General features: G+C 56.9%; 1 protein-coding gene across 6 annotated transcripts in view; it reads right to left on the bottom strand.

The window, feature by feature from the left end:
• The window catches only part of BAIAP2 (BAR/IMD domain containing adaptor protein 2), a 38899-nt gene that overhangs the window by 13673 nt on the left and 2331 nt on the right, over positions 1–22895 (bottom strand). For all 6 annotated transcript variants that reach the window (XM_021534101.3, XM_085556604.1, XM_021534103.3 and 3 more), the window contains exons 2-6: positions 18263–18338; positions 16388–16474; positions 8487–8548; positions 8156–8227; positions 7740–7877 (exon numbers count right to left, since the gene is read on the bottom strand). In XM_021534101.3, the coding sequence (XP_021389776.1) occupies positions 7740–7877; positions 8156–8227; positions 8487–8548; positions 16388–16474; positions 18263–18338 (435 nt within the window). The remainder of the gene's footprint in view (positions 1–7739; positions 7878–8155; positions 8228–8486; positions 8549–16387; positions 16475–18262; positions 18339–22895) is intronic.

The following is a 22895-nucleotide window of genomic DNA, read 5'->3' as shown; positions in this document are numbered from 1 at the left end:
GCTGATGCTACTGGGCACACAAGTGGAAGTGATGGCATCACCCCGAGGCAGAGACACGGGGCACGGCACTTGGGACGCCGGGCAGCAGCCGGGCTGTGCCAGCACAGAGGCGCTGGGGCAGCATGGCACAGGAAGAGGCAGCAGCAGCCCTGGGCACACAGAGCCCCCAGAGGAGTGATGCAGGTGCCGAAGGAGGAGGAGGAGGAGGACGAGGAGGGGGAGGATGCCCTGGGGAAGGCAGCGCTCCCACCATGGGCTCGGGACTCGGGACGGCAGCACGCCGCCTCCTCCCAGGTATTATTAGCCTGGGAACAGCGCAGGGACAGAGCCCAAGGCAGCAGCCTGGCAGCAGTGATGGGAGCTGGGGAATGGATGCCCCAGTGCCAGCCTGGAGTGCCCCTGGCTCCTCCAGCACAGCTACTCCTGGGATGGACCGAGCCCTGCTGCCCACACCCATCTGAACCACGGGCAGCTCCACAAGAAGCTTCTAACCCCAGGGGAAGGGGCAGGACAACGCTCCCCCTCCATCAGAGCCCCATTTCTGGAAGGAAAGCGCAACCCTGACGGCACCTGAAATAGCAGGAGCACACACAGACCCCGATGCCCATTAATTTAATTAATTTCATTTTCCCCCATCATCCTGCTTAATTTACTAACTGGGCCATCAAGAATGAGAAGGCGAGGAGTGAAAAGAGCTCAGCTCTGGCTAATTTGGCTCAGTAGCATGAGGCCCATCCCGCCACGATTCCCTGCAGGATCCCCATCCCTGGGTCAGGCACGGCGGGCGGGCAAGGCTCCAGCCCAGACACACCACAACACAGGGAGAAACCCTGATCTTAGCAGCGTGAGAGCTCCAGCTTTCAGCAGGATTTAGATACGCAGGTACAAGCCTTATTTACACCCCTGCTCTCAGGCTGGTTTTGCAAGGCTCCTGCTAATTCCTGTGCTGAGGAAAGGCTTGTCTCAGCCAGTCGGAACACGCCGCTCCGCGAGCGCAGAGCCCACGCTCTAAACTTAGTACTCAGAGCTTTATATACTTTATGTAAATATGCTCCGTGTGCCATTGATTTATCCAGAGCCTTGATTTTACACGTTATTCCATCACAAAATGGCGAGCGACACTCCTTGTTCACGAGGTGGTTTTCAGTTTGGGTTTGCTCAGAATGACAGTGGGCTTTCAGATAACGCCCAGAAAGGCAAATTTAAATAAAAAGCCTGTTATATGCCAGATGCATAGGGGAAAAGTAACACACAAAGCAGAGTGTAAGATCTCGGCACAGCATTCCAAGGAGAAGCTCTGCCTTACCCAGGAGTGAGGCTTCACCTGCAGCCAGGTGCCCACCAGGACCTCAGGGCTGCTTCTCTCATCTCCATTCCTCAGAAATGGGGAAAATCTCAGCCACCCCACACTCTGAACCACAACCAAACACCTTTCTCAGCTTGACATGACCGGATCCCCTGTAAGGGCTGGGGCAAGGTGCTTCCCTGCCAAGTTCAGCAGTTGTCCCCAGGACAAGCATGAACCACTCAAGCACTGCACTGTAAACTGAGATCTTGATTAATTGAGGTTGTCAGCTTCAAATTCACAGGTTAAGAATCATCTAAATAAAATTCCTGGTTTGAAGGAGGAGAAAGAAACCCCATCTGTGATCCAAGCAGGCAGGGAGGCAGCCAGGGCAGTGGTCGTACCCAAAGCCAGGGCATTCACCAGAGCCACCCAACAGCTCCAGAAAATCTTTTCTGGGTTTCTAGGTTGGAGAGGCCTCAAATAACTCCCCCGTGCCGCGCCCCCCCGCCTCCCGCATCCACTTCCAATTCACCAGGAGCTGCTGACCTAATTAGCAGTGTCAGCACGTGGCGGCGCCGGGCAGGGGCTTTGCCTGCTGGGATTCTTCCAGGATGCTGCCGGGGCTCCTGCCCGCTCCTGGGGCACCCCCGGCTGTGGGGGCTCAGCCAGGGACCCCCAGAGTGGGCACACGAGCGGGGCTGGAGCCACGGCGGGCAGTGCCCATGCCAAAGCCAAAGCCAGTCACCCCGCAGGTCAGACAGAGAATTGGGAGCACGAGCAGATGAAAAGGCAACGAGCTGCTGCCAAGTCCCAGCTCGAGCAGCCGCTGTCGTCCCGCACAGAAAGCCAGGGCACGCAGCCCTGCCACCTCCCCAAGGCCACAGTGACAGCTCCTCGGGGAGGTGGAGATCAAAGAGCAGCTGAGAAATGTCAAGCCCCGAGCTGCGAGGAGCACACGCTGCTGTCAGCGCAGGTGGAGCAGCAGCGAGCTCCAGCCGAGCCTTTGATAACCACAGCCTCGCTGGGAAATGAGTTCAGACCTCCCATCCCAGCCTGGAACGTGCAAACACAGGGAACACGAGCCAAGGAGAGTGCTGATCTCCACCACAGGAATCATCACTCCAGATCCTTCTTTGTGTGTTTGACACCGACCAGGCTGAGCCAAGGACTGGTCCCAGGGACAAGAGGGGACCCCCAGCAGGCTGGAGCTGCCCTGGAGTCACCAGCACAGCACAGCCATGAATTTTGGGGCCAGAAAGCCCAGAGGAGCACATGGCAGGCACGCTTCCACTCAACACCAGGAGGGATGCAGAGCAGGGAGGGGCTGTGCCAACTCCAGCTCTCATCCCAAGGAGGAATTGGTCAGGACCAGTGATACAGAGCAGTGGGAAAAGAGAAAGGAAAGGTCAGGGAAGAGAGAGGACTGTGCTGGATCGATGCAGCAGGCTGAAATACCTGGAAGGAGTAAACACGGAGAGAAGGGAGGATTTGCTTAGGCACTCACGAGGGAGAATAGCTAGAAATGGGATAGGATAAAAAAGAAGTTAGGTTGATTAGCAGGGGAAGAGCATCTGAGCTGGGGAACAGACTCAAGGCAAACCTGCTAAAACCCCACCACAACAGAGGCAAAATGAGCAGAGCAAGCAGCCAGGGATCCTCAGCCTGGACAACTTCTCTTCATTTCCAGAAACTGCTGCTTGTGAGGCAGCTGGCAGACCCTGGAGCAGCCCGGGGGAGGCACTGTCCCCTCCTGGCTCCTGCAGCCCCCACCCAGCCCCGTGTGTCACCGAGGGAGGCTGACTGCTGTGCCCAGCCAGGCACGGCCCCGCTGGATCCCAGCCCGGGGGTATCCCAGGCTCTTCCACAGCCAGGAAGGAGAGCAGAGCTCAGGATGAGCCCTGACCCAACCTCTCCTGTAATATGGCAAATAAAACAACAGCCCCATGGCGAGGAATGGCCACCACTGGTCACCACAGGAGCCCCCCAGAACCACAGCAGAGCCCTGCAGGTTTCCCAGGGAGGGGACAACCTCCCCCTGCCCCGCACAGCACCAGCACCCCCAGCCAGGAGAAGGGAAGGCTGATGTGCTGCCCACCAGCCTCCCCAGCTCGGCTGCAACCAAAGCTCTGTGGGGATCAAAGCCAGGCCAGGGCTGCTGATGGTTATCCAAGGCGATGGGAAAGGCAGAGCAGATCCCGGGGAGCCAGTCCCCAGAGCCAGGGACGCCGGGCTGCCCTCCTCCCCCAGGAAGGGCTGTCTCCCCTCGTTTTGTCACATCTGCAGCAGCCCCAGCCCTGCCCTGCTGCTGCCCAGCCATGCACACATTGGTGTTACATAAAATCCAGAGAGCAGTGCAGCAGGGGAATGCTGGCTTCACCTTCTCCTGCCTAAAACGTTCAGAAGAAACATTCCTCAGTGCAGGAACAGCCTGGGTCAGCAGCTCAATGCACAGATTTGGTACCCAAGTGCTCATGACACAGCCCTGAGCTGCACAGGCACTTCCAGGAACATGCTCAAGGATGGGGCAGCCACAGCTTCTCTGAGCACTTTCTGACAGGGCCTCACCTCCTCACAGGGAAGAATTTCTCCCCAGGATCCCATCTAACCTGGCCCTCTGGCAGTGGGAAGCCATTCCCCCTTGTCCTGGCACTCCAGGCCTTGTTCCAAGTCCCTCTCTTGGAGCCTCTTTAGAGACTGGAAGGGGCTTCTCTTCTCTTGCTGGGTTTGGGCAAATCCCAGAGAAACCTGGAGAGAGTTGGAGAGAGCTCTGAGTCCTTCCCTGTTTGACTTTCACATAAACCTCATAACCTGGTTTGTGCAAGCTCTGTGTCATTTGGAGCTTCCTGACCTACACCTAAAATTATTTCTCCTGATGGGAATATCCAAATGAGGTTTCAATGACAAAAGCTGATAAAACCCCACACCCCACAGGTTATTTGGCACAGTGGTATTTAATGTTTAAAACATTCCCATGGGAGCAGGGGTGGGTGAAGGCAGAGGCTAAGCTCGGCCCCCACTGCCCACCCAGGGTCACCCACTGTCATCTGGGTCAGGCACAGCCTTTCAGGACAAACACCGAGCCCCAGCATTGTTATTTAGGCTGAATTACAGCCAGTTTTGTCTCAGGCCAATGCAGAAATCCAATTGCTCACAGCACTAATATGATTTGATAAATACTTTGAACCAACATAACTTCATTGCTGAGCCGCTGATTCAATCCAGGTCCCAAACCCATCATGACCTTGATTTCATGGCCTGATCACAACCAGCCTTTAATGAAATTACAGCACTTGAGGTTCCTTGGCGATTGTTTAATCTTAATATTGTTTTCATTCTTCTTCATCAGGGATGTGAAGTGAATGGAATTGGTTTGCTCTCCCGGTTTTCAACACAGGTCAAGCCCCATCTCAATCACTCCACGAGGAAGATGAGGCAAATGAGGCTCTCAGCCCTCACTCCTTGTGTGGAACAGCAGCTCGGGACTGATTCACAAGGAATAAAAGCCTGGCTTAATGTGACACTCGGCAGCAACAACTCCCAACCACAGCATTGCTCCTGACCAGGACAGGGCTTGGGGGCTGGGAAACCACTCCTGCAGCCTGGTGCCACTTGGAGCTGGTTTAGAGCCACGTGAGTCTGGGCTGCAGAACACGAGGTGTTTTAACTCCTCAGCCACTTCATGCTCCATCACTCATCCTCATCTGGAAAACTCCACAAAGCCAGCAGGAGACAGGGGCCAGGTGATGTGGGACTCGCAGACCAGGCTGGACCAGCTGGTGCAAAGAGGGGCTGGTGCAGCTCAGGAGAAGACTCCTGAGTCTGTGAGCATCACACCCCCTGAATCCCCTGCTCCAAAGCTCCTGCTCCCCAGCCTTTGCTGTGAGCAGTCCCTGCTGAGCTCCAGTATTTATTTCTGCTTTATAAAGTGGAACAGCTGAATGGAACAGGTGAGATGTCTGGGCTGTTGCACTGGGCTCTCTGATTGATTTAGCCAAGGGCTGTCCTCTGCCAAAAGCAGGGCCTGGGTGGCCCCAAACCTGCTCTCAACTCTGACAAATGTTACATAAACCCTGAGGTCCCTGCAGGACAGTCCTGCCGCCGCCACCACGTGTCTCAGCCACCCGTCTCACTGGCAGGTGATGACAAGATGTGGTCACTCCACAAGTGGTGAAGAGGCAGAAAGGAGCAGTTCTGCTTCCTGGAGCATTAAATATGAAGGAAGATGATGACAGAGCATCAGACTCCTGGCTGGCGGCTGCTCCAGCAGCTTCATGAGCACCAGCCTTCAGAAGAGCAAGATGTTATTGCTGCCTCCAAGGAGGTGACACTTCCAGGAGCTTCTCCCACGAGGAGAGAAGGAACCAGCCACAGCCCATTAGGAGACTCCAGCCAGCCCTGGCTGATGGGTCTGTGGTCCCCAAGCACCAGCCTGGCACAGCTGTCAGCATCCCAAAACCATCCCCAGGTGCTTGAGCAGCTCTGAGGAGACCACCAGAGGTTTGGCAAGTGGCCACAGGGGTGGCTTTGGGCCAGCTCAACAAACCAGGCTGCCTGTGGCTCTGCTTTAACCAGGCGGAGGAAAGCAAAGCCCCACACAGCTCTGCAGATGCTCCAGATCTACGCAAATCTGGTTTCACCTCCTCAAAGCCCATTTTCACCTCCTCAAAGCCCCAAACAAGGCACTCTCCTCAGGCCAGCACCAACATCCACACAGTTCCAGGCTGGACACCACTTACTGCAGTTCCCCCCTCTCTCCAATACCCAGGCAGAGCTAAGACAGTGTCGAGGGTTTTAACCCAAAACATTTTTCTGCTGAGGAAACACCAGCTCTGCAGTCAGCAGAGAAGAGAGGGGAAGTGCCCTCTTGGCTGCACTCAGCAATTTTAACTTTGTGGTTAGATCTAAGGCAAAGCAAACCCCTGCCGAGTGCAGCAGAGCAGCCACAGAATCACAGAAAACTCTGAGCTGGAAGGGTCTCATAGCTCTGTAAGCTCAAAAGCCATCATAAAGCTTTTTTGGAGATAAGCACTTCCTAAATACTTACTGCTGAAAGATTAAAGGCAATGAGCTCTGATCCTGTTTCCCTGCTCTGAGAGCTGTGCTAACAGGAGTGCCCCATCCCTGAATATCACAGCAGGAGGCTCAGCCCACCCTCCATCCCAGCTGGGATGGCTTCCCTCCTCCTCCTCCTGCTCCTGTGGGATGGGGATCTCTGCCCCAGGCTCTGGCAGGACGGGGCTGCCTCTGGCAGCAGCTCTCACAGGTGGGAGTGACAGAGGTTTGATCCCTGTGTCCCCCCACGCTGGGCTCGGGGCCTGACAGGGCTTTTCTTGCTCAGCAGGAATTGCAAAGCTGGGACTTGTGGAGACACCACGCTCAGAAGTGGTTTCAGCTGCTCTGGAGAACAGCAGAGGCTCCACCACAGCAGGCTGGACACGGAGGAGTGTGCTGGTACCTCCCAGAGCTCTGGCTCCACACGGGACCCACAGGCTGAGCCACAGCAGATGATGGTGGCTGCATTCTTCTCCTTCAGTGCTTGCTCTGATTCACACCAGCATTTCCAAATTTCAGTGCAATTAAGGGTGTCACTTCCCCAGCACAAACCCCACTGTAACGCTCTGCTGGAGACTAAATGCCATCAAATTAACCCCCACGAGCAAAGTGGCATCACCATGTCCAGGTCTCCTTCAGCAGACACAGATCTCCAACATGCGAAAAAACAGACCCTGGTCCCAACACAACACACACGCTCCTGCCTTGGAGAGAGGACTAAACAATTCCCGGCCTCAGGAATTCATCTTCCCCTTGTGCCTCCATGGTTCTGTGGCTGCAGCTCCTGCAGCAGCACTCGCTGCCAGCCAGGGCACGTTGGTGCATCAGCAATCCCTGAACACCCCTGCAGGGGCCAAGCCCAGGGAAGCCTGCAGGGCACAGGGGGCACCAACTCCTCTGTGCATCCATCGGAGACCGAGCGGGACCCAGGAGTGCCACAGCCCCTCGGCACTGCCAGGACGTGCCCTGGGTGCCCCTCAGCCTGGCTCCCCCTCGGTGGGGAGCTCTGACTCCCCCCGTGCCCACCCCCGGGCGGGACCACACGCATCACACACATCACACCGCTCTGATTCACCGCGGCCGCCCCCGGCGTCGCCCCCGCGGGCGGGGGAAGGGGCGCAGGCACAGAAAATACACAAGAAAATCCCCTCCCGGCACGATGGAGCAGGCACGGCAGGAATTCATGCTCGTGGGGGCCATTCCTGAAGGCAAAGGGTAACAGCAGCGGGAGCAGGGGCAGGCAGGCAGCTCCAGCCCCGCTCTGCACTGTGGCTGTGGGCACAGCCCGTGCCAGCGCTGGCTGCCACCCCCTCCCAGCAAATCCTTACCCAGGGCTTTGCCACAGCCCCACCACCCCACGGGCAGCACTGAATGCCCCCTCGTGTCCCCCCAGCCCTACCTGCAGCTCCTTGTCTGAATATTTCTGCGGGTTCTTGCTGCCCTGGCTCTTCTTGCGAAGTTTCTTCAGCTCTGCCTGGCACTTGTCCAGGGAGTCCCCCTTGCTCCTCTGCTCTGTCTGGTATTTCTTCAGCGCAGCCTGGATGCCACAGGAGAAAGTTTTGAGCCTTGACCATGGTTCCTGCCGCCAAGGGGTGACAGAAACGGGCAGAGCTCCTGGGACAGCGAGACTCCCAAGGCCCAGAGAGCAAACAAGGGACAACGCTGGCCTGTGCATGGTGACATGAGTGACACCAGGGACCCGTCTGCAAACCAGGGGCAGGAGCTGTGGCACGGCGTGACGTCCCCCAGCAGGGAGCAGGGGATGGGGAGCCCCGGGGACCCCGGGCTGTGCAGACTCACACACACATAACTCACACTCAGGTACCGGGAGTCCAGCTCCACCTTCTGCTCCAGCTGCGTCAGGAGCTCGTTGTGGAAGGACTTGAGCTGCAGGGAGAGAGGAAACACACAGTGCTTGGGGAGGCTGGCAGAGCCCGCCTGGGGAGCAGTGGATGGCACCAGAGTGGGGCTGCATGGGCTGAGAACAGCAAGGGACAGACTCAGAGAGGCCCAGTGGGGTTAAAGAGGATGCCCAAGCAATGCAGACTCTTTGGAGCTTAGCAAATCCATGGCAGAGGGGCTGGACAAAGCATGGAAAAGCATTTTCCACTGCCAGGGACCCCGGCACGCCAGGCTGGGCACTCACCATCTCCTCCAGCTGGTTCTGGATCTGCCTGTGCACCTCTGCCATCTGGAAGAGCACGTCCCCTGCAGAGACAGGACAGGGAGGGTTTGAGGCACCGAGCTCCGGGGACGCCCCAGGGCTGGGGCAGGCAGTGCCCTGCTGGCAAGGAGAGGTCCCCAGCCAGACCCAAGGGGACTCGTGGAGTATCCCCGTGCCCACCTTTGGGGAGCTGCAGTGAGCCAATGCTCACCTGAGACATGGGACAAACAGGTCAACCCTGTGAGGTGGGGGGGAACAAGGAGGAGCAGCAGGACCCCAACCCCAGGGGCAGCCCTTGCTCCCCTGGGCCAGCAGGGGTGCTCAGAGCAGGGCACAGGACACAGGGCTTAGCCAAGGAATCCCAGCTCTGTTCTGCCACTTCCTTTAATTTTTCTTTTCCAGCGCAGGGCTGCAGCCCCACACCCAGTGCTGTTCCTGTTGGAAGGGCAGTGTTCTGGCTCAGCAGGAGCCTCAGCGTGCCTGGAGCCAGACACACACACGAGAGCATCTTCTAGGAACAGAGCCAGCACTAAGAGCCCTGGTTTTGGATCAGAGTGAGCTTGGGGACAGCCCAGCTCTTTCAGCTCTTCTCAGGGCTGACTTTGGAAGCTTTTCCTTCCAGCATGGCAGGCTATAGCTTCCCAAGAAGCTCCCAACCTCTGTGGAGCTGTTTGTACATGAAAGCCAGCATCTCACTGGGGCAAGGGGACGAGTGGGAGCCTCCCGCAGCGCAGCTGGTGCACGCTGGGCCGGCCCCAGCCCGTCCCTGGGCACACGGGGGTCACCACCCACAGCTGACCAGGAACGACCCGCCTCAACACCGCCATGCTCTCCTGGCTGGAGCAATTCGCACTTTGCACCGCACGCCGTGTCCCAAACCCTCCTGCAGACATTCAAAGCCGTCCCTCGGCAGGCGCTGGCACTCTGCTGCTGTGCCAGAGCGGGCTGTGGCACCGGCTGCGGCAGGGCCCCGTGCCCCTGAGCGAGCCCAGGCTGTCCCACAGCGCAGAGGTGCCCGAGGCAGGGCTGCAGCCCCGCTCCCTGCCCAGGTTTCCAGCCCGCCGTGACTCTCCAGCTGGCTCTGCAGGTGCTGGGCCGAGCAGGGCCCTCAGGCCCGGCCACCATGCACACACACACACACACACTCACACACACATCTGCAGCGAGGGCCGGGGGGCTCAGCCCCACCAGGAAACCGCTCCTGCTCAATGGAGGGAAGTGCTGAATTCCCACTGCAAGCAGCCCTGACGTCACGCCGAGGTGGCTTTGTCAGGGGTATCAGTGCAAGGGTGGCTCTCATTATTCCCAAAGCTTGCACCACCCCCTGTCCCTCTCCCTTCCTGTCTGGCTGCGGTGGAAATCACGGGAGCGCTGGCATGGGGCTCTGGCCACCATCACAGAGCTCCTGACCCACCTGAGAGCGGGACTGGGGCAGAAATGTCCCAGTCCCACGGGACATCCATGTCCCCAAATGCAGTCCTGGGCACCCCTGCTTTGGGACTAGAGGGCTCTGCCCCACTCCCACATTCCTCCCCAGGGAACTGGCCTGTTCCCAGCAGCCAGGGTGGCTTCTGGAGCTCTCTCAGCACCGATATCCATCTTTGGGTTCAGCTTTCCCCTGCACCACCACCACCCCCTCGGCTCCTACTGGAGCCTTCCAGCCCCACATCAAAGCCAGCAGCACATGGAGCCTTTCCCACAGCACAGCCTCGCCGAGGGGACTCTGCTGTCCCCCTGTTACATTGTGCTCATGGGCATTCTGTTCCCCATTCCCCAGGAGTGACTCTGATCAAGATAACCCTGGACCCCTCCTTCCTGCCCTGACAGGGTTGGTGGAGAGCCAGAGAAGCCCTCCCTGTCCAAAGTCTAGATAAACCCCTGACATTTCCTGTTTGTCCTCTTTTTTGCCCCGCTCTCCCCATGGGCATCACAGAATAAAGAGAGCTGCACCAACACATTTCGGGGTAAGAGCCTCTTTTGGAAATCTTTGCCATCTCCTGATATTCCTCCCCTCAAAGCCTCAGATCTCTGGGCCAGCCTGATAATTTAGGGGGCTGAGATGGGGGGAAACATCACCCCTCAGCCAGCACCACGAGGTGGCAGGAAGGCAGCTGGGCGCCTGCCCAGAGCCTCCTGAGTTCCCCCAGAGCCTGTCCCCAGCTGCCTCTGAAGGAACCAGCTCCAGGCCTCCCACCACCACTGGAGCCTAGCTGGCCAGCAGGATTTGAACTGAATCCCCCAAAAGCAGCAGCAGCAGGGTGTGAATTCCCACAGGGCACCTCTGCCACCCCGACACCTGCGCTCTGAGCTACTCCACAAAACCCTACAGACCGTGGGACACCCACAGACATCTCACCCCAAACCCAGCCCAGAGCTGCCGGGATGAGGTTATTTAAACTGCAACTAAGGGATACCATGGCAGCTGCCAAGCCTAAACAGTCCAAGATCTGACTTAGAAAAGAAGCTGTGGCACTGTGCCAGGGGTAGCACGGTAAAACTGTGGGGGGACCACCCCACGGGGCCGGGTGGCAGGGCTGGGAGGGTGGCACAGGGCACACGCCCTGGCAGCAGCAGAGCCACCCACGCCAGCGGCGTTTTGCATCAGCTGCCAGAGGGATTTGCGGATGAAACACATGAACTCCCACCGGGCAGCAGGGCAGGAGCTCAGGTCACCCTGTGAGGCACAGCGAGCTGCCAAAACACATCCTCCAGGTAGAGAACCCCGGGTGCAGCATGTCAGCTGCACCCAGGGGTACAAACAGAGCCGGGCAAGGGCAGGAGGCAGCCGGGGGCTGCTGAGCACGGGGAGGGAGGAGGAGCTGCTGTTCACGGCTGACTCACAGTATCGTTCTGGGAGAAGAACTATAGGAGCTATTGTGGGCCCTTCCCTTCCACACCCAGCCCACAACAGGCAAACAGGTTGTTCCACATCCCTCCCGTCCCTGCTGGCACCACGGCAGCCAGCTGCCCCTCCAGAAGGTGAAGCAGTGGGAGCCCAGCTCTCAAGGATTTGCTCTGGAGCTGTCAGAGACTCAAGGTTATTTTTTGACTCCCCCTCTAAAAGAGGATGTGGGCCATTTCTAATAAAAACACCAACGATGCTTTAATCAAGGAGCAGAACTGCTCAGAGACAGAACACGGGCAGGGCTGCAGCAACCAGGCTGTCCTGCAAGGATGGCAGGAGATGGTGGCCCATGGCCAGGGGACAATCTCCCACCAGCAGCGTGTGGTTGCCCCAGCTCCTGGGGTCAGGACTTGGGCACGTCCCCTAAAAACCAGCCAGCAGTAACCCTGCTCACACAACACCTCGGTGCTGAGGACCTGAGGCAGCCAAATGCAAGGTGCAGGCAGAGGTGGCACCTGGGGGCACGGTTTAATGGTGGGTTCAGTGATCCTGAGGGCTTTTCCAACCTGAGCAATCCCACTGAAAACTTCTGCAGTGTATTTTTCTCTTCCCTCGGAGCAGCAGAGTCTGCCCCAGGCTCACAGACCCGGCACAGAGCAGCTCCCCAGGGCCAAGGAGCTCTTCCAGCCCAGCCCGGGCTCTGACTCTGAGCTGCCTGTGGCAGCTGCAGGAGCCGTGTGCAGGGGGAAGGAGACGAGTGTGGGCAAACAATCAGCTTGGGGAAACAATCGGCTTCTCCACGCTGACTCATCCCTTTCCTCTCCACAACGGTTTCACTTCTGCCAGCCCCAGAGGACTGGGCGATGTGCTGATAATTCTAATTCATCAGCGCTGCTCCAGCCCCGCCTGGCACTGCTCGAGGCATTTCTCGTTTGTTTTTAAAGAGACCAGGTAAAAGGAACGGCAAAAGCTTCCCAAGGCACCCTGGCTTGGGTTCCCTGGCCCCCTCAGGCTGGGCAGTAGCCACCGACTCTTTCAGCAGGGATGCATCACAGCCTGGGATGTCCTGTGCTCCCCACAGCCCCCCTGGCTGGGGCCAGTCCTGGCTCTGTACCAGGATGCCCAGCCCAGGAGTCCCCAGTGCGGTGCCAGGAGCTGTACTGGTGGCACTGGTTAATTAAACACCCTCACATTGCCCAGCCTGCCCCGTGAGATCCGATCCCTCGGGCATGCTGGCAGCTCCAGAGGGGGAGCAAACACCTCCAGGAGCTGGAGCTGATCACACACCCGGCCAAAATCCCTCCTCGGGCCTGCCAGGCTGCCCCCGCTGCTGAGGGGTGGCAGACACTGCACCCCCAAAAGGAGGAGCACCCCTGCAGCATCCTCCCCAGCACAGAGCCGGGCACACGGCGGGTGGGAAGCCTGGAAGGTGTCACCGTCACCGGGGAAGGTGAAACCCAGATGTGACACACGCTGGGAGCCCCAGCCAGGCCACAGGATCCGCACAGATCCTCATTTTCAGCCCTCCACCACCTCGTACCAAACACAGGCTGGTGAGAATGGGCCTTGGCCGTCTGCTCCTCATGGCAGGGATGGAGGCAGTGGAAAAGCCCCATCCTGAGACAGCAGAAGGCTTTCAGAGCTGTCTTCTGTCTCTGCACCCTCAGCAAACCTGATCTGCAGCTTCCTTTCCTCCACCAGCACAAAGCTGTCTCCCACAAGGTGCTAGGTGCATTGTTAAGCCCAAATTTAAAGGATCACCGAAAAGGTCTCTGCTCCCAGCCAGGAACTCACCTCCACAGCAAGGACACTGCCACAAATCACAGGAAAAGACTTCCTGGAGCTCTGTGTCCCCCTGGGCACTGCTCTGACTGGTTCCCACTGGACACCAAACCACACCCAGCCACCAGCAGTGCCCGATCCCCCTCGGGGCTGCACCGTGACCTTGGGCACCTATGGGATCCGTATCCACAGCTCTGCTGGGCAGGCAGCACCTACCCAAAACAACCTCAAATCCAATTAACAGATTAATCCCCACTCCCAGAGGATCTGGAGCAGCACAAAGCCTCCAAAGCACCAGAACAGACCCTGGAGCTGCAGGGGAGAGAGAGCCTGAGCCCAGAGGTGCCCCTGGAAGTGCCCAAGGCCAGGCTGGACAGGGCTTGGAGCAAGCTGGGATAGTGGAAGGTATCCCTGCCCATGGCAGGGGTGGAACTGGATGAGCTGTAAAATCTCATCCAAGCCATTAAGGTGCCACATCCTGATTTCACTGTGGAAATAAAAAGCCATTATGTGCCAGGGGCTCCTTTCAGCTCAACAATGCTTGAGTAATTACTGCCTGTGCTGCCCTTTCACAGCCTGGTGTGTCACACCTTCACTCATCCAAGGGACCTTCCAGAAACAAGTACTGAGCAAAATGCACCTCCAGCCCTGGAGGTGCTTCCTGCAGGCACTGCTCAGCCCCAGCATCCCGGGGGAAATGTCTCCAGCTCCGCTCAGCAGGAGAAGAAAACCCCTTTCCATGACTTTGCCACGGCCTAGTTTTCAAGAAGGACAAAAGAAATGACATTTTGAGCAGCATCCAAGGGACCGAGGCAGGAGCTGGACAAGGGCCAAAGTCACCTGAGGACTCATGCATGAGGCTGGAGCTTTTGGAAGGGGCTGCAAACCTTCCCTAGCCAGACACAGGCTCCTCACTGCAGCTCATCTTCCCTAGAGCCACTGCCACAACCACCACGGGGGTGAAGAACAGCCCGGGGAGCCTCTCACGGGCACCCAGGGGCACAGACCCAATCCCAAATGGCACTGATAGGAACACCCCAAACCTCAGCAGTGGGGTTCAGACAGGCCCCAGCAGACACTGCACCCGAGAACTGAGCCCCCGAGCCGATTACAGCTCAAGGGCATTATTGTTGTCATTACTGCCAACTTTTCCTTTCCCACGTGGGATTATCCTGTCTGCACACAGGTCCTAAAATCCCATGGGGAATTCAGGAGAAATGCAGCTGGTAAGCAGCCCCAGGAGCTGAGCCCAGAGCTGTGCTCCAGAAGGCTTCCTGTTCCAGCAGACAAACCTGCAGCACCCCTGCCTCACAGGGCTGGGGCACCAGGAAAAAATACCCAGGTGAGGAAAAAGAGGGGTTTGGAGAAAAAATAATCATCTCAGATTTTTGTCCATGGTGGCTGGGAACATGAGCTGCAATCCTGACCATGGCTGACATCTTGAAGCACTTTTCCCCATAAACTCACGGAAGAAAATCCCACTCAGGGCAGGAGCTAAAGACTCAACATTAATGGAAGCAGCAATTAAGAGAATTCCCGTTTAGTTTACTGTTCTAAAATGAATTCCCTGTCCCTGGCAGTGCCCAAAGCCAGGCTGGACCAGCCTTGGAGCAGCCTGGGACAGTGGAAGGTGTCCCTGCCATGGCAGGGGTGGCACTGGATGGGCTTTAAGGTCCCTTCCAGCCCAGACCAGACTGGGATGCTGTGAAATAACCCAGAGCCCCTTTCTGGCACTATCAGCACTGCCAGCCCAGGGAGTGACAAGGCAAAGGTGTTCCCAGGAAAGCTGCAGCTCTGGCCAGCACAGCCCTGGCCCAGAACAGCTCTCAGCCCCTGTTTACACATCTGCTGGGAGGGGGCTGTGTCCCAGCTGTTATCAGCTCCACTGAGCTGCAGCCAGAAATTTTATCTCCACTTTCTCCTGCCCGGAGCAGCTGCCACAGCAAATATCAGCAGGATCAGCAGAGCACGAGGCTGAGGAGCAGCCAGGAGCCTCCCTGGGATGTGTCCACACCAGGAGGGGAAGGAGCAGTGATTTGGAAACACTTTACACCCCAAAATACTCAAGCCACGCATGGGGAGACAGAACCAAGGACATCAAACCCTTGTCCTCTGGTGAGGAACCAGGGCCAGAAGTCCCCAAATCCAGCTTTGAAGCGTGAGCAACCCTGGGGCTGCTCTGCCCAGGCTCCTGCCCTCTGCTCAGGCTGCCCCCAGTCCCCTTGCAGGAGGGCAGAGCTGGGTGTCCCCAGCCCCAGAGAGGCAGTGGCAGCTCCTCCAGGCTCTGCAGCACACAGGGCTCTTTGTTTTATTTATTAAACAGAAGCAGATTGCTCCAGGCAGCTTTAATCCACGACTCGGTTTCCATAGACACTTGCTGCTTTCCCAGCACAATTCCCAGGCAGCAGCAGGGCTGGGGGAGCGGGGTCTGACACCAAATCCAGAGCCCAGGGGCTGCTCCCCGACTCCTTCAGCCCTTAGAGTCTTTCAGCTCAACCTCTCCGTTAATTGCCTGCCCCGGAGAGATGCTTTAATGAGCACTCTGCTGCGGAGGGATGGAGGGGGAGGAGGAGGAGGAGGAAAAGGAGGAGGAGGAGGGGTTCACCTGGGACTGCACACCAGACCAAAGCCCACCTCACCCCATGAGAGCCTTAACAAGGTGCAGCCTCCCGGGGGGAGCTGGGAGAGTCACCTCAAACCAGGGCTGTGAGAAGGATGTCTGGGCAATAGGAGGCTGGAAAAGCAGCTCCCCTTTAAAGGATTTGCTGGGCAATAAGTGTGAGAAAGGGGAAGCAGGCAGCAGGCGTCACAGCTCGTGATGTTTGCCATCGATTGGGCAAACACCAGTCCCTGGCAGTGGGCACAGGGAGGCTCCAGCAGGGCAGAGCTGCTGCAGCCAGGGCACAATCCCAGCCCCACCAGCACAGCCCACCTACTCCTCTCTCTCCAGAGGCCCCTGATGGGCAGCTAGCCCCAGCTCCCCAGCCAAAATCTGCTGCTTCTCCTTCTCCAAGTGAGAGCAAACCACCACAAAGCTGCTCTCCAAAAACACCACGAGCCAAAGCCCTGACACTCAGAGTATCAGGGGGCTTTCCAAACTGCATTAGCAGTAACTACAGAGACACGGCAACCACTTGAGACACGGCAGGATCAGCTCCACACTGAGCTTGTCATCCCCAGCAGCACCAAAGATCTGCTTCATTCCTGGGCTGGGAATCTCCAGAAATCTCCATTTAGCAGCAAACTGGGGACTTACCCAATTCTTTTGATCCTTGGCTTTCACTGGCCAACTCTCCCATCTTCACCAAAGCATCAAAGTACCCCTTTGCTGCATATGTCATGCCTGAAAAGCACCCAAAAATGGAGGTTAGGTTCTCCTTAATGGCTGTTGGAACTTCTGGGGCACTGAGGAGACTCTGGACTCTAAAATAGGCATTACCTCAAAGGGCTTAACCCCACAGGGAGGGACCACACAGCAAACAGAGGAAAAGCAGCACAGAAAGCTGGAGCAGTGAGATTAGAGGGTAATTTAGGATTAAAAAAGGTACGTGCAGGACTGTGGTGGTTTTCATTGCAGTGCAAGCATCAGGCTGCTAATGCTGCTCTGAGAAATCACTGTGGAATAATTGAATATCACAGACTTTCATTATAGTTCAGCCTTGTTTGTTGACATTCCAGCTCCACACTTGACTCTAATCAGATAAGCAGGGGGTTTCCTCTAATCACAGAACACGCTGTACAGCCCCAGCTCCAGCCTTCCAACGCTGCCTCTGCTCTGCCTCCTGGGCTCTGCACTTCCTCCACTGCCCCCCAGCTCGGGGATCTGAGGGGAAGGATGAGCCAAGCCAAGTTAAAAATTCCAGGAAGATTCCTTGGCTCCACAGCGGGGATGTGGGAGAAGCACAAAGGCACAGATCACCCTGCTTATCCCAAAGTGCCACGGCTGCTGGGATAGGACAGCACGGGACAAACAGATCCACCTCCCAGGCAGTTAAACGGAGCTATCAGGGGAATATTTCAGAAGAATAAATAAAAACCACAATGCCAAGGGTCAGCAGCTCTTTGCCTTGTCAGACCCTGTCTCTGCTGGCTGGAGGGGACCAGCAGGGGAAAGCAGCCCCAAATCACAAACCCCACTCTGCTGGCATCCCCAGAAATTCTTGTGAGGAGGATGCCCTGTGCCCTTCCCTGGGATCAGAGGCCACAGCCCCTGTGCAGTGGACCAGGCTGGACCGTCACGGCTGGGTGAGCCATTAAATCCCAGTTTAAACCAGTGCCCGGTGCTGGCAGGACATCGGAGGCACCTGGGAACAGGGGGAGGGTTCAGAAATCCTCATGGGAACAGCCCGGGGCCTCACCTATTTGTGGGGAAGAAAAGGTGCTGCAGGGAGCAGGATCCTCCCCAAAGGTCGGTCCCAAACCCCGGCACTTCAGAACGTGGGACACCAAAGGGATTTTCACCCCCCCGGCTGAAGGTGGTGACAAACTCTGCCCCACGGGTGTTTTCACTGGGATTATTCCAAAATAAAATCCAGGAGACACGTGCAGCTCTGAAGGGAGCAAGCAGAGCTCTCCCTGGAAAAACACAGCTCTGGGTTGAGCAAAGCTTAAACCTCCTTAAAACCCAGCTGAGGATGACCCAGGCAGTGCACAAAGCCAGTTTAAGTCAAAATAGTCCATTTTGTGGTTTAATCAATTCCTAGCTTCCTTCTGATCACTGAAATGTACACCTCCCTAATGGCTCCCAATAGGATCCTGCACTCCCAATCAAGAGCTGCCATCAAGACTTTTGGGCTTTTCCCTTCTCTTCATTCTTCTGGGCAATTTAAACATTTCAATAGCACCTCTTTAAGCAGAGCTTAAAATCTCAGTTCTCAATACTTTAAACAAACATTTAAAGATGAACTCTCTGCAGATGTGTTTTGTTATCCTGCTGCCTCTCAGCATTTTCTCCCTGGAATCCCTCCTGCATCCATGGCCTTGCACATCCCAACGGGGTCCAGGAACCCCCTCCCAGCTCCTTCCCCAGGGGAACAAGGAACTTTTCAACAAAAACCCCAAGATTTTCAACAAAAACCAAAGGTTTTGCAGCTTTCCCCCTCCCCAGCCCAGTAGCCCCAATGTCACTTACTTGCTAAGGCTTTTTCATAGGTCTTCCCCATAGAAATGAAATTCCTGAGGCTGGGATTGAACTGCTCCATGATCGTCTGAAGGGAAGAGAACATGGCTGGGATTAGCAGGGATGATGGGAAGGGGAGTGAACAGCTCGGTGCTCAGCTCTGTCCTGAGAAACACAAAAGGAGAGCAAAAAAATCCTCCCAGCTCCCTGGAAGAGGCCCCAGGATCCTCCCTCATCCTGCAGCTTCATTGAGGAAGACCACGCTGAGTTTGAGCACACGAGGGACAACAACGAGGGGGCTCTGCAGTGCCCCAGCACCAGATGCTTCCCAGGAGAGGAAAGTGAATGCCCCAACCAGAAAGTTATCAGATATAGGAGGAATAACCATAATAGCAACTGTAAGTGGCTGTTTGGGGCAGCACCAGCCCTCAGACCCACCAGGGAGGTGCCCCAAGACCTGGGGATGGTGGCAGGTGATGTCCCACTCCCGGGATGGCCACGGAGAGCAGCACCAGCCCAGCCCTTCACGGACAGGCCGGAAGGGCTGAAGAGCAGAATCCCAAATGTGCAGCCAGGATGAGGCAGAGCAGAGCCCCCTGCACCCCCGGAGCTGTGCCAGCCAGGGCCAGGAGTGACACCGGGGTCCCCACCTGCCCAGGGGTGGGGTGAGCATGGGCAGCACTGCCTGAGCTTTTGCTGCCTCGCCCCAAGGCCCTCAGCTCAGATGGGGAAGGAATAATCGGATCAGGGAGAAGAAGAAGGGCTCTTTGTGTGCTTGGCCCCCAGGCACAGCCCTCCCTGCCAGGGCCCTCACCCCAACACCAACCCCAGAGGCACAGCCCCATTCCCCCGGGGATCCTCTGGATCAAGCCCAGAGCTGCTCCTGAGCCCCTGCCCCACCCTGGGGACACCCTCCCTCCAAGGTGCCACCAGAAAATGGAGCTCAGAGCCTGGATGCCCCTGAGGGGGGATGCACCAGGGGCATTCCTGCTGGGAGCAGGGGCTCCGCACCCCCAGGCTGCTGGCAGAGCCCCAGCCCGGGCAGGGAGGGAAGGCAGGCAGACACTTACAGGAATAAGCTGATTAAGCATCTGTCACCTCATCTGAGGCTGCCTGAACACTATAAAGCTCATTTTCTGCCTGAGGCATTTTTATCCCAGTTCCTGCTGCCCGGCCCTTGAGTCTGACAGCTGAATTTTCTCCCCACGTGTGCAGGGCTCAGGCAGAGCCCTCCTGGCTCCTGACAGCCCTTTCAGGGTTCCTCTGGGCAGGACTCCGTGTGGGGCACCCGTCAGAGGGGTGGCATCACCCCAGTGCTGGTATTTCAGGAGAAATCTGTTCATCCTTCCAGGCTGAGGACAGCTGCAATGTCCCCAGAGCCTGTCCCCAGCAGCTCCCGGCTCCACACAGCACCAGCCACAACTGCAAAGGGCAGAAGATGATTGACGAGGCTAATGAGGAGCTGCCCCGCTAATTAAGGCTGCAGGCCAACAACAGGGCCCCTGGAAGCTGTTTTGGGGCATCTCAGAGCAGTTTGGTGGATGTGCTCAGCGTGAAAGGAGAAAATGAACCTGTAGCAGCAAGCCAGGTGTTCTCCAACGTGTAGGAGACAATTGCACAGCAGTTAATTACCGCTGGTGAGGATTGCTCCATCCTGCCCACATCACGTTTAACTCCACTCCAAAATCCACCTGGGCTATCCCACAGGGCAGCCAGAGGTTGGGATCACTGCCCGTGGCAGGGACAGGGACACAGCCCCAGCCCCGACCACGCTCAAGCTCAGCCTGAGCACTCTGAGGCTGAGCAATAGTTAAGCAGCAGAATTGTTGGCAGAATTTCTGCAGGGAGGAGATTTTCTGGCGGTTTGCAGGTTCAGAGCAGTGTTTGTGTACGGGGACGTGCACGGGGATATGTAAATAGTGTGATTTTCTCAGCAGTGCCCGTGTAAACACATCGTCCTGAGCATGAAACCCAGGAACTGATGATGGAACAGGATCCCCAGATAAAGCACCATCCAAAATTCAGCACATCTGCCCAAAGCACAGGGAATCAAAGCACAACCCAGGCCTGGCACTGCTCAAGGCAGGTCCTGCTCCCCACTGATCCACAAGAGACATTTTAAAGCAACAAATAAAGAGATAAAAGACCCCAAAGGGTCTCATGGAGCGGCTGAAGGAGCGGGAAGGTGACTCTGTGCTGGCCAAATAAAATTCACCAACCCCCAGGAGGAAGTTTGCTGAAAGTGAATGTTTTTAAAACATTGTCTGGAACCTCCAACAAAAACAGCCTGGCAGGATGAGAGCTCCTCACTCCAGAGATAAAAATAGCCTTTTCCAAGCCTTCCTCTCACTCCCAGGGTGGGAAGGGGAGGTGACTCCAGAGCCTTCACACCCCCGTCCAGGTGAGAGCCCGAGACCTGCCAAGGAGAAGTTGTGAGAGATGAACAGATTTGTGCCATGGAATGGCTCAAGCGCATCACCCCTCACCCCCAGGGATGTGCTGGAGCTGCTCCCCTGGCAACACAGGGCTCATCCCCTCCATGGGAGAACCAGCAGCTCTGGCAGGGCTGTCCCCCACAGAAGAGGTGAATCCAGGTTTGCGGGACGCCAACAGCAAAGCAAATATTCAGTAACACTGTGGCAGGGAAAGCAAATCTCATTCTCCCCAGATTTTCTGCCCCCTCAGCAGCACCCACAAGTTGGTTGCCTTCCATGGGCCGCCTGGGCAGAGTTCAGAAAAACACAGACACAAAACCTGGCAGCCAAGGGTTGAAAGGGCTTTGCTTTGTTCCACTGTGCTGAATTCCCTGGGTAATACCACTCAGCTCTCCGGGATTGGCACGGCTTTATTCAGCTGCCAAAAATGAAACTAATGCAAAGCACAAGGTCTCCAGGACACGGCCCTGCTCTGTTTGGTGGGGGAAAAGGCAACAGAAATAAGGTCCCTTTTCTCCCCTCTGAGCACACTCCAGCTACAGCCAGGATGCTCCAAGCCCATAAGGAAAAGTTTAGAATCATAGGAAAGAATAAAACATCCTGAGCTGGAAGGAGCCCACAAGGATCACGGAATTCCAGCTCCTAAATCCTAAGTTTAAGTCCTGCTCAAGCTGGAAGTGGATGTGGTTCAGGCTTCTCCTGCTCAACAGCTGAAGGGCAATGTTCCCAGCACATCCCTGGAAGGGCTCAAAACCCTCATGGATGTGGCACCTGGGACGTGGCTTGGCAGCGCTGAGGGAACGGTTGGATATGATGGACTCAAGGGGCTTTTCCAGCCTTCCTCAGGACTTTGTGGCTCCCTGCAGGACCGACCCTGCACAGGGCCCTGGGGCCAGCCACGGATTCCCTGGGTGACCACGACGAGCAGGCTGGAGGGGCAGCACCAGGGGACTGTCACTGTCACACTGCAGCAGCAGCTCAGCCCTAAGGAAGTTTTGTGCCTAAATGGGTCAGCCCTGCTCCAGGAGCACTTTCATCATTTTGCTATCAATATTTAATGCCCAGCAAAGCCCAGTGCTGCCTCCTCCATCACAGCTTGTCCTGCCTGGCACCATCAGGAGCGGCCCTGGGGGTTTCAAGAGAAGTTTCTGTCAAGAAGGAGCCCAGGGAAAATCAAGGGAAAAAGTCATGAAAAAAAACAGCCCCCATCCAACAGGATTTATTTTCTCCTGGTTGTCATGCCAGAGGACGAGGGGACCCAAGTCTCAGGGCAAGAGCTCTGAACATCTTTGTGTCAGGGTCTGGGTTTGAGGAGAGCTGGGCCGAGGATCCACAGGGGCACAGAGCACCCAGCACTCTGGGAACACCCCTCAGCACCCACCAGTGGCCAGCCTCAAGTCCTGGGGGTTAGGATCTCCCCTGAGGAGCCAGCAGGGTCCCCACAGAGATGGCACCGAGGGGCTGAACCCCAGGCTGTGGCCAGAGGAGCTGTCTGCCCTGTGCCCTGCCCTGCAACACGAGCAGCAGCACTGAAACCTTAACCACGGGCAGGCAGAGCAGCACCCGGCTCCAGCAGCTGTGGGACACCCCCGGCAAGGCAGGAGCTGCTGCTCCCCAGCACCTCAGTGCCCACGTGCCTGCAGGTGTCCCATTCCAGGGAGGCCAGGAGGGATCTCCCAGCCTGGGATGGATGGAGCAGCATTGCCCTGGCAGTGCCAGAGCCCAGCCCACCACGGAGCCTTGGTGCCACCAACCCCTGGGGTGCTCAGAGCCTGCAGGAAGCCTCAAGGCAGGGAGCAGGGACAGCAGGGAGCACAGGGCGTGGAATTTGGGGCCACAGGCTGGCTCCTACCTTCTCTGCCACGCTCATCATCCCTCCACTCCAAACACACCAAACCAGCCAGTTTCCCTCCTGAACCACTTGAGGAAGAATTGCTCCCATCCCTCTGGACATGAGAGGCTGTGATACCACAGTAACATCGACTACAGCTGATGGGGAGCTAAGGACCCTCAGGAATTCTGGCCGCCTTTCTGCAGACAATTCAGCTTCGAATTCAGGGTGTTGTTAGGCAAACACCTCTTCAAAGGCAGAGCTACTCGCACACCATTGCAAACCCATCTTCCGCATGAAAAAATGGCTTTAAAGCGAAATGGAGGTTGGGCTGTAAACGGCAATAATCTCATCTGGCAGGAGGAGACAGATCTGTCTT

This window comes from Lonchura striata, chromosome 18 (assembly GCF_050655825.1).
Source record: "Lonchura striata isolate lonStrDom1 chromosome 18, ASM5065582v1, whole genome shotgun sequence".
In the NCBI taxonomy this organism is placed as follows: Eukaryota; Metazoa; Chordata; class Aves; order Passeriformes; family Estrildidae; genus Lonchura; species Lonchura striata.
The sequence above is the reverse complement of the archived record's forward strand: the minus strand, read 5'-3'. Positions and strand labels throughout refer to the sequence as shown.